General features: G+C 40.0%; 1 protein-coding gene across 1 annotated transcript in view; it reads left to right on the forward strand.

The window, feature by feature from the left end:
• Positions 1-5164: 5164 nt before the first annotated feature.
• proca (protein C (inactivator of coagulation factors Va and VIIIa), a) overlaps positions 5165-14879 on the forward strand; it is an 11083-nt gene continuing 1368 nt past the window's right edge. Inside the window, exons 1-7 of the mRNA XM_078263345.1 lie at positions 5165-5237; positions 5810-5967; positions 10888-10912; positions 12570-12680; positions 12834-12974; positions 13447-13565; positions 13777-13894. Of these exons, the coding sequence (XP_078119471.1) occupies positions 5165-5237; positions 5810-5967; positions 10888-10912; positions 12570-12680; positions 12834-12974; positions 13447-13565; positions 13777-13894 (745 nt within the window). The remainder of the gene's footprint in view (positions 5238-5809; positions 5968-10887; positions 10913-12569; positions 12681-12833; positions 12975-13446; positions 13566-13776; positions 13895-14879) is intronic.

A 14879-nucleotide genomic window follows, 5' to 3' on the forward strand; every position in this document is an offset into this window, starting at 1 on the left:
GGGGTACTTTGGAGGACTGCATGGGGTACGTGTCCCCCTAGGGGTACTCTGGAGGACTACAGGGGGTACGTGTCCCCATAGGGGTACTTTGGAGGACTGCAGGGGGTACGTGTCCCCCTAGAGGTACTTTGGTGGACTGCAGGGGGTATGTGTCCCCCTAGAGGTACTTTGGAGGACTGCAGGGGGTACGTGTCCCCCTAGAGGTACTTTGGTGGACTGCAGGGGGTATGTGTCCCCCTAGAGGTACTTTGGAGGACTGCAGGGGGTACGTGTCCCCCTAGGGGTACTTTGGAGGACTGCAGGGTGTACGTGTCCCCCTAGAGGTACTTTGGAGGACTGTAGGGGGTACATGTCCCCCTAGGGGTACTTTGGAGGACTGCAGGGGGTACATGACATTTTTTGCAAAATGTTTTTCAGTTCCAAGGCTGTAGTTACTTCTACTATCTAAGTATTTGTTACTATTTCCGACCTAATCTTACCTTCCTTCCTTATTTCTAGCGTCTTTTTCCAAGTTTTTGTCTCCTTTTTCCACCATGATCTAAATGTGTCCAGGTCCAAGGCTGTTGTTTAGTAAATCTATCGCTGACATCGCTGTATTCTTCCTCTTTATAGAGACTTGTTTTTTTCTACCAAAAATGATGGCTTAAAAACACTGTTCAAAGGGGGAACATTATTGAAAAAAGTTTGAAAACCACTGCTCTAAAACCAACAGTAGATACAAGAATCTGTTCAACAATACAGTAATCTAACACTGTGAGAGCACCCGGTCTTCACAATGAGCAGCCTACTTTTATTATCTTAGCACATTTCACATCCGAGGATACTGATTTCATTATGTAACAAAACAAAACGACTACAACTCATGGGATCATATGAATACATGATATTAATTGAACTAATCACAAACATAAAGTTTGCAGTTTTGGCACACAATCACTTAAATATCTTATCTGAACTTCTACTTCAGTGAAGCTGGGTTTACTTTCTTCTCTCTCTCTCTCTCTCTTCCTCCATCTCTCCATCTCACTCTCCCTCTTCTTCTCTGCTTGTCTTTTCTTTGTCACTTTCGGTGTAGATGTGCGATAAGAAGCTCAGACTTCCAACAAATCTCCTCGTGAAGACTCGCTGCTCCACGGTTTATTCATTCTTAACTATTGTGAAACTTAAAGTCGAGACGAAACGTGTTAATCAGTTAAATTCTTATTCGGGGAAGTCTGGCCGTTGTTCGCCAAGAAATAGGTCCAGGATGTAACTCCCCCTTAAAGCACACACTCTTGTTGTTGATTTTAACATTTATATACTGTATCCATTGTTTTTTTAATGTTTAAAACTGGTTTCATGGTACATTATACATTTCATGTATAATCTAGGCAACGTGGAGCGGACACATTTAGTCGATTAATTGATTATTTATCAAGTCAATTAATGCCAAAAAATCTCCTGTTCCAGCTTCTCCGATGTGAGGATTTACTATGATAAACTGAATGTTTTTTTTGTGTTGTGGACTGTTAGGGTTGGGTTTGGATGCACATTTTTCACTGTTTTGTGACATTTCATAAACTAAATGATTAATAGTTTTAATTGATCAAATAATGGATACATTATAGGGCTGTCCCGATTATCATCTTTTGTGCTTCGGAGCTTCGGAACAAGGCACGTTCGGACCAACAAAACCTTCAGATCGTTTATAAATCTCGGCGTTTCTGAGCGCACTTGAAGGCAGCTTCATTTCCCGGAGAAAGAGAGAAAGAAGAGAGACGGAGGGACTGAGGAAGCAGTCTCCCGGGCGGCTCAGTGCTTGTGTTTGGGGTTTTAAAACTTTCTTGTGGCAGAGATAGAGGCAGTGATGTTTCCTGTTGATGGTGGGGAGGAGAACCTCAGCCTGTCAGTTAGGGCAGGCTGGACGGAGGAAGTCTAACGTTAACCCATACCGTGGCAGCTTTCACCTCGCCGTTATGTAATCTGTCTGCGTGGAGTTTTGAAAAGTGTAAAAACACTTTTGCAACCCCTTTACCGGCATTACCGTTACTCACTGTGACTTTAACAAAGGCAAAGTTGTTTCGGCACCGTTTGATTTAAAGTGAATCCGTCTTCGGTAGTACCGATGTGCCGATAGTTAAGGCGGCAGGCGTGTCTTGCTAGGGCGGCCGCCTAAGCCGCAAAGTGCTGCGGGAAACCCCAAAGGAACTAAATTATCGACGCCTTCAATCCGAAGCATCGACTGCACAAAATTACAAATCCCATCTTTTATAAGATCATTTTTTGGGGCTTTTCCCTTTATTAGATAGTGGATAGACAGGAAAGTGGAGAGAGAGAGAGAGAGAGAGAGAGAGAGAATGACACGCAGCAAAGGGCCACAGGTCGGATTCGAACCCGGGCCCCTGCAAAGGACTAAGCCTACATGGGGCGCACGCTCTACTGGGTGAGATAGAGGTCGCCCCACAAATCCCGTCTTTAAAGCAGTTCATCTGAAGTGAAGGGAACAAACAGGAGGCTTGCACACAAAGCAGCAGGCGGCCTGCCAGTTCTCGGTCCTCTCCATCACAAGAAAAGGCATGTTTTGGGAAGACCGCGCCCTCCCTTGGTCCCTTTCCGAAACGCTGTAAGTCACCCCATCGCAGAGTCGCCCGTGGAATCAGAGACGTCTCCTTTATGTCCCGGGGCTAGCTTTTATTCTGAAAAAATCAAAACCGAAATGGACACAAAGGTAAACCGAGCCGAGGGAACAAGGCTGAGACACAAAAGAAGACAAAGAGATGAATAGTTAACCTTAATAAGTGGCCTGGTTTCCACAGCCTGTGGCGCTCGGCGGTTTCACACCTGTACCTGTTCACAGTCAACAACAAAACCTGCATTCCTGTTTGAAGGATTCTGCTGTGTACTGACGAGCATCCTGAGGTCAGCTGAAGCTCCGCGGCACTTCAGGAATACAGAAAAATGTCATCAATGTCACGATGTTAACTTTAGAATAGCGGGTTTAATCGGCCGCCATACACACGGAGTATGTCAGGAAGACTCAGCTGACACTCGCAGGTGGATGCTGTGGAGACGAGGTCGGACATATGCTCCGAGGACAGCTGTGGGGGACCTAGACCATTTCAAATGGAGGGGCCTCATGCAAATTTAGGGGAACTAAATATATTAAGCACAAGCGTTACATACCGCCAACCCTCCATAGATTTAACAATAAACATAGTATAACAATAAACCCTAGTATACTTATTCACTGTTTCTACATTTTATTTATTCTTACACATTAATAATATCCCCTCTTTGGGGACAAAGGTGGGGTTAAAAATGTATGGAAATATATGCCACAGTTATGCCCCCCAGAACCGCCACTTACGTCTGTGGCTGCACGGCCAGTTGAAGTCCGAAGCTGTAGTCATTTTGTGTCTGTGTAGTCATATTGCATTTCTTTGTAGACATTTTGGATAATTTTTTTGGGGGGCATTCTGCACCTCTTGTGGTGGTTTTTTAGGTTGTTTTACATCTTTTTTTTGTCAGTTTTGGTCATTCAGTGTCTCTTTGTGGTCATTTGTAGTCGTTTTGTCAGTGTTTGTAGTTGTTTAGCGTCTCTTTGTGATTTGTTTTTCCCTTTTTTAGCAACATTTTGAGAGTCAGGGCCTCTGATCCCTCAGCACGTTCAGTGATCGTTGTCGCTGGATGGACGGACGCTTCTGCGACGTTTGAAAGACGTGTTGGATTTTTGGGATGCGGGGCTCTGATGATGTGTTGCAGAGGTGTGTGTGTGTGTGTGTGTGTGTGTGTGTGTGTGCGTGCGTGCGTCTGTGAGTGTGTCTGTGTGTGTGTGAGTGAGTGTGTCTGTGTCTGTGTGTGTGTATGTGTGTGTCTGTGTGTGTGTGTGTGTGTATGTGTGTGTCTGTGTATGTCTGTGTGTGTGTGTGTGTGTGTGTGTGTGTGTGTATGTCTGTGTGTGTGTGTGTGTGTGTGTGTGTGTGTGTGTGTGTGTGTCGTCTGTGTGTGTCGTCTGTGTGTGTGTGTGTGTGTGTGTGTGTGTGTGTGTATGTGTGTGTCTGTGTATGTGCATGTCGTGTGTGTGTGTGTGTGTGTGTCTGTGTGTGTGTGTGTAGTGTGTGTGTGTATGTCTGTGTGTGTGTCATGTGTGTGTGTGTGTGTGTGTGTGTGTGTGTGTATGTGTGTGTGTGTGTCTGTGTGTGTGTGTGTGTGTGTGTGTGTGTGTGTGTGTCTGTGTGTCTGTGTGTGTGTGTGTGTGTGTGTGTGTGTGTCTGTGTGTGTGTGTGTGTGTGTGTGCGTAGTGCTGTGAGTGTGTGCTGTGTGTGTGTGTCTGTGTGTCTGTGTGTGTGTGTGTGTGTATGTCTGTGTGTGTGTGTGTGTGTGTGTGTGTGTGTGTGTGTGTGTCTGTGTGTGTCTGTGTGTGTGTGTGTGTGTGTGTGTGTGTGTGTGTGTGTGTGTGTGTGTGTGTGTGTGTGTGCGTGCGTCTGTGAGTGTGTGTGTGTGTCTGTGTCTGTGTCTGTGTGTGTGTGTCTGTGTGTGTGTGTGTGTGTGTGTGTGTATGTGTGTGTCTGTGTATGTCTGTGTGTGTCTGTGTGTGTGTGTGTGTGTGTGTGTGTGTGTTGACAAAGTTCAGCTGCAGACTGTGGACTCTCAGTAAACACTGGCAGTTAGTCATTAACACACCAGAAACGGAGCAAACCATCGTCTCTGTCCTCGGCTTCCATTCTTCGCACGTAAGTACAAAAACACTCCTCGTTGCCTGAAATCCACTCGCTCTTTTGCATCTTGGTTGTAATGGCGGTTTGAGGACGTCGTCTCGGCTCTGCAGCCGCTCTTGTTCGGGCCGTGGGGGTCAAAGGTCGCAGAGCTTCAAACAGGGAACATCTCCTGCTGTGTGTTTGAAAGCCTCAGCTGAAAACGATCAATATTGTATTAATGTTTCACTGAAGCTGATTGTTTTGAACTTTTAACAAGAACAAAGTGTGCTCACAGTGTTTTTGTCTTCCTGTCTCGCCTACACAGTTCATCTTCTTTACCGTCTTCGATCTGGTGAGGCCCGTCAACCATCGTTAAGATTATGAATATTAATATTTGTGTCACTGTTGAGCCAGAGAGGCTAAATATAAACACTGAGGGGGTGAGGTGATTGGCTTGTGTCTGTCTTGTATGCAGTTTGGCTGAGGTCATGTCGCGCCTCGTCTTCCTTTGTGTGTTCGTCCTCGCGGCTTTGGGGTCGGCATCTGTGCACAGTCTTTCAGGTAGGTGTGTGTGTGTGTGTGTGTGTGTGTGTGTGTGTGCGTGTGTGTGTGTGTGAGTCTGTGTGTGTGTCTGTGTGTGTGTGTGTGTGTGTCTGTGTGTGTGTCTGTGTGTGTGTGTGTGTGTGTGTGTGTGTGTGTGTGTGTGTGTGTGTGTGTGTCTGTGTGTGTGTGTGTGTGTGTGTGTGTGTGTGTGTGTGTGTGTGTGTGTGTGTGTGTGTGTCTATCTGTGTGTGTGTGTGTGTTTGTGGGTGTGTGTGTGTGTGTCTGTGTGTGGGTGTATCGATCGCTGAACAGATCAGAGCAGAAAGCAGAAAGAGACAAAAATAATCGACTCCAGGCGACGTTTTCTGTCTGCTTTACCAAAATAAATCACAGAAGTTGTCAGTAAAAAAGAAGAAACATGAGGATATAATGACAAAATAATAATGTAAATATAATGGTAAAAATATTCAATTTACAAGTCAGAATCATGAGAAATAAATACGACAGCAACAGACTCACAGGCCGGTGCATTAAAACAAACTGTTGGTCTAAACTGTATTTGTCTCTTTGTCCCTTCCTCTGTCTGCCAGTGTTCTCGGATGCCCCGCAGGCTCACATGCTGCTCCGCTCTCGCCGGGCCAACTCCTTCCTGGAGGAGCTGAAACCGCCTTCGATGGAGCGCGAATGCGTGGAGGAAAGATGTAGCTTTGAAGAAGCCCGAGAGATTTTCCAAACCAGGGAAGCGACAGTAAGTCTGTTTGTGTTTCAACCCAAAGGTAATTCTCCTTATTGTGTTTGAGCTAAAGGTTTCTCTCATTCGCGAAAACATGATATACAAATTATTTATATATTTCACATCATTGGTGACCTTCCAGAGCATCACACAGGTTTTATCCCTCCTGTTGTCCTCGGGTCAAATTTGACCCCTTTTCAAAAAGTTTCCATAACAGAAATTTGTTTGAAAAAAAGTGACAAAAATGTTGAAAAATGTGACAAAAATGTCGAAAAATGTGACCAAAATGTCAGAAAAAGTGACAAAAAATGTAAAAAAAAAAAAATTAAAAAGATGTGTGTTTTCTTTCAAACAAATTGTCCAAATAAATAACGTGGATGGTTCCCTACGACGCTCTTCACAAGTTAAATAAATAATCAGTTCACTACTTTCATTGAATTTGGACGTTTTAGTCCATTTTATAGCATTTGAAGGAATAAAAAAATTATAAAAGAACTTTGAAAAAATTGACAAACGTCAAAACAAATGACAAAATGTCAAAAATGTCAAATGTAATTATTAAATTACTAAAATGTCAGAAAAAAGTGACACAAAAATGGCGAATGTAAAAAAAAAAAAAAACTTTACAAATTTGGGGAAAAAAAACACAAAAACTTCAAAAGGTGACAAACGTTGAAAAAAATGACAAAAATGTCAAAAAAGTGACAAATGTCAACAAAATTAATAAAATGTCGATAAAAGTGATAAAAATGTCAGAAAAATGAATAAAATGTCAATAAAAGTGACAAAAATGTCTGAAAAATTGGACACAAAAGTGACAAATGTAAAAAAAAAAAAAAAAAGCTTTACAAATTTGGGGAAAAAAAATAAAACTTCAAAAGGCTCAGAAAAAGTCAACAAACATTGAAAAAAATGACACAAATGTCAAAAAAATGACAAAAATGTCGAAAAAAGTGACACAAATGTCAAAAAAATGACTAAAATGTCGATAAAAGTGACTAAAATGTCGATAAAAGTGAGAAAAATGTCAGAAAAATGTGACACAAAAGTGACAAATGTAAAAAAAAAAATTAAAAAAACCACAAAAACTTCAAAAGGCGACAAACGTTGAAAAAATGACAAAAATGTCAAAAAGTGACAAATGTAGCTTTACAAATTTGGGAAAAAAAACACAAAAACTTCAAAAGGCTCAGGAAAAGTCAACAAACGTTGAAAAAAATGACACAAATGTCAAACAAATGACTAAAATGTCGAAAAAAGTGACTAATATCATAAAAGTGACTAAAATGTCGAAAAAAGTGACAAAAATGTCAGAAAAATGTGACACAAAAGTGACAAATGTAAAAAAAAAGCTTTACAAATTTGGGAAAAAAACTAAAACTTCAAAAGGCTCAGAAAAAGTCAACAAACGTTGAAAAAATGACACAAATGTCAAAAAAGTGAATGAAATGTCGAAAAAAGTGACACTAATGTCAAAAAGTGACTAAAATGTCGAAAAAAGTGACAAAATGTCAGAAAAATGTGACACAAAAGTGACAAATGTAAAAAAAAAGCTTTACAAATTTGGGAAAAAAAAACACAAAAACTTCAAAAGGCGACAAACATTGAAAAAATGACTAAAATGTCAAAAAGTGACAAATGTGGATGGTTCCCACGACGCTCTTCACAAGTTAAATAAATAATCAGTTCACTACTTTCATTGAATTTGGACGTTTTAGTCTATTTTATAGCATTTGAAGGAATAAAAAAATTATAAAAGAACTTTGAAAAAATTGACAAACGTCAAAACAAATGACAAAATGTCAAAAATGTCAAATGTAATTATTAAACTACTAAAATGTCAGAAAAAAGTGACAGAAAAATGGCGAATGTAAAAAAAAAAAAAACCTTTACAAATTTGGGAAAAAAAACCACAAAAACTTCAAAAGGCGACAAACGTTGAAAAAAATGACACAAATGTCAAAAAAGTGACAAATGTCAACAAAATGACTAAAATGTCGATAAAAGTGATAAAAATGTCAGAAAAATGAATAAAATGTCAATAAAAGTGACTAAAATGTCAGAAAAATTGGACACAAAAGTGACAAATGTAAAAAAAAAAAAGCTTTACAAATTTGGGAAAAAAAACTAAAACTTCAAAAGGCTCAGAAAAAGTCAACAAACGTTGAAAAAAATGACACAAATGTCAAAAAAGTGAATGAAATGTCGAAAAAAGTGACACTAATGTCAAAAAATTACTAAAATGTCGATAAAAGTGACAAAAATGTCAGAAAAATGTGACACAAAAGTGAAAAATGTAAAAAAAAAGCTTTACAAATTTGGGAAAAAAAACACAAAAACTTCAAAAGGTGACAAACATTGAAAAAATGACTAAAATGTCAAAAAAGTGACAAATGTCAGAAAAATGTGACACAAAAGTGACAAATGTAAAAAAAAAAAAAAAAAAGCTTTACAAAATTGGGAAAAAAAAAACTAAAACTTCAAAAGGCTCAGAAAAAGTCAACACACGTTGAAAAAAATGACACAAATGTCAAAAAAATGACAAATGTCGAAAAAAGTGACACTAATATCAAAAAAATTACTAAAATGTCGAAAAAAGTGACTAAAATGTCGATAAAAGTGACTAAAATGTCAGAAAAATGACTAAAATGTCGATAAAAGTGACAAAAATGTCAGAAAAATTGGATACAAAAGTGACAAATGTAAAAAAAAAACAAATTTGGGAAAAAAACCCACAAAAACTTCAAAAGGCGACAAACGTTGAAAAAATGACAAAAATGTGACAAATGTCAGAAAAATGTGACAAAAAAGTGACAAATGTAAAAAAAAAAAAAGCTTTACAAATTTGGGAAAAAAAACACAAATCTTCAAAAGGCTCAGAAAAAGTCGACAAATATCGAAAAAAGTGACACAAATGTCAAAGAAATGACTAAAATGTCGATAAAAGTGACTAAAATGTCAAAAAAATGACTAAAATGTCGAAAAAAGTGGACACAAAAGTGGCAAATGTAAAAAAAAAAAAAAAAAGCTTTACAAATTTGGGAAAAAAAACACAAATCTTCAAAAGGCTCAGAAAAAGTCGACAAATGTTGAAAAAAATGACACAAATGTCAAAAAAGTGACAAATATCGAAAAAAGTGACACAAATGTCAAAGAAATGACTAAAATGTCGAAAAAAGTGACTAAAATGTTGATAAAAGTGACTAAAATGTCAGAAAAATTGGACACAAAAGTGACAAATGTAAAAAAAAAAAAAGCTTTACAAATTTGGGAAAAAAACTAAAACTTCAAAAGGCGACAAACGTTGAAAAAATGACAAAAATGTCAAAAAAAGTGACAAATGTCAGAAAAATGTGACACAAAAGTGACAAATGTAAAAAAAAAAAAGCTTTACAAATTTGGGAAAAAAAACACAAAAACTTCAAAAGGCTCAGAAAAAGTCAACAAACGTTGAAAAAAATGACACAAATGTCAAAAAAATGACAAATGTCGAAAAAAGTGACACTAATATCAAAAAAATTACTAAAATGTCGAAAAAAGTGACTAAAATGTCAGAAAGATTGGACACAAAAGTGACAAATGTAAAAAAAAAAAAAAGCTTTACAAATTTGGGAAAAAAAGTAAAACTTCAAAAGGCGAAAAACGTTGAAAAAAATGACAAAAATGTCAGAAAAATGTGACACAAAAGTGACAAATGTAAAAGCTTTACAAATTTGGGAGAAAAACCCACAAAAACTTCAAAAAGGCGACAAACGTTGAAAAAAATGACTAAAATGTCAAAAAAAGTGACAAATGTCAGAAAAATGTGACACAAAAGTGACAAATGTAAAAAAAAAAAAGCTTTACAAATTTGGGAAAAAAAACACAAATCTTCAAAAGGCTCAGAAAAAGTCGACAAATGTTGAAAAAAATGACACAAATGTCAAAAAAATGACTAAAATGTCGGAAAAAAGTTACTAAAATGTCGATAAAAGTGACTAAAATGTCAAAAAAATGACTAAAATGTCGAAAAAGTGACAAATGTCAGAAAAATGTGACACAAAAGTGACAAATGTAAAAAAAAGCTTTACAAATTTGGGAAAAAAAACACAAATCTTCAAAAGGCTCAGAAAAAGTCGACAAATGTTGAAAAAAATGACACAAATGTCAAAAAAATGACAAATGTCGAAAAAAGTGACACTAATATCAAAAAAATTACTAAAATGTCGAAAAAAGTGACTAAAATGTCAGAAAAATTGGACACAAAAGTGACAAATGTAAAAAAAAAGCTTTACAAATTTGGGAAAAAAAACCCACAAAAACTTCAAAAGGCGACAAACGTTGAAAAAATGACTAAAATGTCAAAAAAGTGACAAATGTCAGAAAAATGTGACACAAAAGTGACAAATGTAAAAGCTTTACAAATTTGGGAAAAAAAACACAAAACTTCAAAAGGCTCAGAAAAAGTCAACAAATGTTGAAAAAAATGACACAAATGTCAAAAAAATGACAAAAATGTCGAAAAAAGTGACACAAAAGTGGCAAATGTAGCTTTACAAATTTGGGGGAAAAAAACACAAAAACTTCAAAAGGCGACAAACGTTGAAAAAAAATGACAAAATGTCAAAAAAGTGACAAATGTCAACAAAATTACTAAAATGTCGAAAAAAAATGACAAAAATGTCAGAAAAATGTGACACAAAAGTGACAAATGAAAAAAAAAGCTTTACAAATTTGGGAAAAAAAACACAAAAACTTCAAAAGGCTCAGAAAAAGTCAACAAACGTTGCAACAAACCAAAAGTTGCAGGTCGACGGGAAGACAACACAAAAGGTTGAATTGATTCCTTTGCAGGTTTTAGTTTCTACGGCAGCGGTAGACCAGCAACTCATGTTGTCGCTGCAGAGCTGTTGGGACGAGTTTCATCACTGACATTTTGTTTTTGTATGTTTACAGCTGGAGTTCTGGACGGTGTACATCGGTGAGTCATTAAAGGACAATGCCGGCGCGAAATGAACCTAGGGGTTAATAACACATGGTTACCGAAAAGATAGTTTATAAAGACAATACCTTTCACGTATACAGGCAGGCGCCATCTTGGGAAAACAGTCTCGACCAGTAACATAGCTCAAGCACAGCGTTTTCCCAAGATGACGCCCGCCTGTATACGCGAACGGTACTGTCTTTATAAACTATCTTTTCTATAAACTGTCTGTACACTTACAAAGTTCTCAATCCTTCTGTTTACATGTAGGGACCCTCATGATGCTACTGTGGAAGTGTGGTGATATTTTGAGCCTTGTTAGTGGTGTAGAAATAGAGATTTCTTTTTACTTTACCCGCGCCCTCACTACTAGCGTTATAAGCTAATTAGCGCTTTGTGCTAAAACTGGTCACATTCGATTAGCATGAAAACATATCCCAGAGAACGGTCGACTCGGTACACATGTGTTATTAACCCCTAGGTTCATTTTACGCCGGAACTGTCCTTTAAGTCTAAAGTCAGCTCCTGTTCCCTTCATGTTATGTCGTTTTAAAGCAGAGCGTTAAAAACAGATGATGATGTTGTCTCGTTGTATTTCAGCAGTTTCCTGTATGACCAAAATATGTGTGGACACAGGAAACGATTTAAGCAGCAGAAAAACTCTGAGGCTATGTTTAGACGGAAATGATCTGAAGAGAAAACGCAAAAGTGGCGTTGCGTTTTCAAAGAGTTTTGTGGGGGGGGGGGAATCTGCGTGCATATGGTGACGCAAAAGTGTGTGAAATGCGAATTAGTATGCACGCCAGGCGGCTAGGTGGCACTGCCACACAACACCACCAAGGCCACGTACGTAGAACCTTCCTTCTACTTCTCTCCTTAGTAGCACCAAACCAAAACATGTCGAAGCGAACAACAAAAGCTTGTCTGGACAGACGAGGAGGTGGAGTTGCATGTTTGTCTGATGATGACCGGCACAGTCGCCCGTGATAAGCCCCAGCACAGCACCCACGGGAGCACTACCAATATCCTCGAAGCCCTTCAGCTGCTGCTTGAGAGAGAGAGGCAGCGGGCAGAGGAGGCTGAAGCAGACCCTCCTCTGCCCGCTGCCTCTCTCTCTCTTTCTCTTCATCCGTAAAGTTGTAACCAACTCTGGCTCAAATAACAGCCTACATATGGTCATCGAAGTGTAACAACCGTATTGTCGAAAATCATTTAAATATTGAGCCATTACGTTGAAAATCTTTCAGATAACAGGAGCCTATCATTTCTGTAGCTCACTCCGTAACAACAGACTACCTGGACGCCTTTATCGTCTCTCCCCACACCGCTGTCTTCAGACTTCTGCGTTTTTACCCTTTAGACGGGAACGTAACGGTGGAGCGTTTTTAAGATTTCCACTCTGGAGGGTGGTTTCACTTTTTTGTGTTTTTAAGCCCCAAAAATGCCGTCGCCGTATAAACGAAAGGCACATCTGATAAAATATTTGTCGTTTTCACCCGCGAGTCATCGTGTAAACAGGGCCTGAGTCCTCTGTTGTTATCTGTCTCTCTGTCTCAGATCAAACTGGTTTCTCCCGCGTGAACAGTTGGTCTCCGAGCGGCCGCCTGCAGAGCATTTTGGGAAATGTATTCATGTCGATGTGACTGTGTTTCAGATGGGAACCAGTGTAACGCCAACATGTGTGTTCACGGAACCTGTGTGGATCTGTACCAAGACTACGCCTGCCGCTGTAACCAAGGATACGAAGGCAAATACTGCAACCAGCGTGAGTGATAGATTTTCATTTTCAAAAACATAGACAAATGTGATAGTTTTTGACATTTTTTTCAATACAAAATCATAAAAAAAATCTTCAAATGTCTTGTTATGTCTGACCAACAGTCCAACAGAGATTGAGTTTGTATAACTGTCTGTTCAGTTCAAACGGCCACTAACTGCTCGCTGGATAACGGCGGCTGTGACCACGACTGTTCAGACAGCGAGGACGGCCTGACGAGGAGCTGCAGCTGCGTGAGCGGATACAAACTGCTCGACGACTCCAAGAAATGTGTCCCGAAAGGTGAGCAAATGTTTGGTTTAAGGCAGGTGAGATTCCTTTTTTTGTGATCAGGTATAGAGAGGGGAAGTCCCTCTCCTTCCAGTGGACCAACATAAGACCTTGGCCAAAGATCAGGCTCACTCGAGATGAACTGCGCCTCGCCTGTAAAGTGGACTCACTCTCTCTCTCTCTGTCTTTCATTGTCGGTCTCTCTGTCTCTGTCCCTCTCTGTCTCTGCCTCCCTCTCTCTCTCTGTCTCTCTCTGTCTCTCTCTCTCTGTCTCTGTCTGTCTCTGTCTCTTTCTCTGTCTCGCTCTCTCTGTCTGTCTCTCTGTCTCTCTCTGTCCCTGTGTCTGTCTCTCTCTGTCTGTCTGTCTCTGTGTCTCTCTGTCTCTCTATCTGTCCCTGTGTCTCTCTGTCGGTGTCTCTCTCTGTCTCTGTGTCTCTCTGTCTCTCTCTATGTCTCTGTCTCTCTCCCCCCCCTGCCCCGGCAGGTCGTTCGTCCTGTGGACAGCTGCTGATCGACAGGTCATCATATTCCAAACCGAAGGAAGGCCTGCTGCCCTGGCTGATGGGAGGGGAGGTGGGGAAGAAGGGCGAGAGTCCCTGGCAGGTAACTCATCGAACCACCCAGTCCTGATAAAGCTGATTGACCGAGTTTTACAGAATTAGCATCGAAAAATGAACCTTTTCAAACTTCTAATTTTCTCATTTAGTCACGAAATTTAGAAGGTTACAGAGAAAAAATGAAAACTTTTAAATTAAGTTTTCAGGGCTTTTAAAAAAATGTATATTTGAATGTAAACGTGTGTTTTTGTGTGCAGGCGCTGTTACTGAATGCCAGAGGGAAGTTCCACTGCGGAGGCGTCCTCATCGATGAGAGCTGGGTGCTGACCGCCGCTCACTGCCTCGAAAACAACCTCAGATTCAGAGTACGACTGGGTGAGCTGACATCACACTCAGCAACACTATTCAGGACACCATCATCAAAACGTTTAGTAATATTATAAGGGCACATTCACACCTATCGTTCATTAGTAGGGATGCGCCGAATCCAGGATTCGGCTTTGGATTCGTCTGAATATTGGACTTTTTGACGGGGTTCGGTTTCCACCGAACCGAATCCTACACTCGCACTACGCCTGCTACGCTGGTCGACGTAATGACGGCGCCGTTGTTTCAGTTTGTCAGAAATAACGGAGCAATACATTTATAACGTCTCAGGTTTTCTGGTTCTGCATTAGTGTTTCTAACATTTTAGAAAAAGGCGGACAATGAGCATCTGACCGACAGCAAGGAGAGATGATGATGTCACACAGACGACCAGCGATGTGTGCTCAGAACAGCTTATGGATCTGAAAGTTATCATCCCTTAAATCATACAGAAGTCTGTACATTGTGTGCAAGGTTGAAGCTGCAGGCTAGTAAATGCTCCGTTTTTGGGTCACTTCCTGTATTTGGGTCGGATCGCGTTCTCACCTGAAGTGACCTGAACTGTAGTTCACTTGGAAGAGAACCGAGACCCCCGTTTTTAAGGGGACAAGAGTTCTTTTGTTTGATCCGCACCAGAGTTCGGATGAGCTTTCACACCGCCCCAAACCAACCGGACTATACGACCAAACGCTCCAGGGGCAGGTGTGAAAGCAACCTAAGATGTACGGCGGAAGTTGCAAGGGTCAAATTTCAGTTTGCTTGACTTCTTATATAAAAGTGTAATACAGTTTCAGGAAAACTACATTTGAGTTTAGTTAAGATCTAAAGTTTTGTGTTGTTCAGTGTTTCCTCCATGTTGAAAATTTCTGCCGCCACGGTATCAGACGCAAAACAGGGTTTACGCTAAGCGAACTGTCATCCGCTCTCTGTCCCCTTTAGGGTGAGCAACTGGAACAGTGACAGGACGGCATCACTCGCGAAGTCATGGCAACCA

Source organism: Sander vitreus, chromosome 12 (assembly GCF_031162955.1).
Source record: "Sander vitreus isolate 19-12246 chromosome 12, sanVit1, whole genome shotgun sequence".
Taxonomy (NCBI): domain Eukaryota; kingdom Metazoa; phylum Chordata; class Actinopteri; order Perciformes; family Percidae; genus Sander; species Sander vitreus.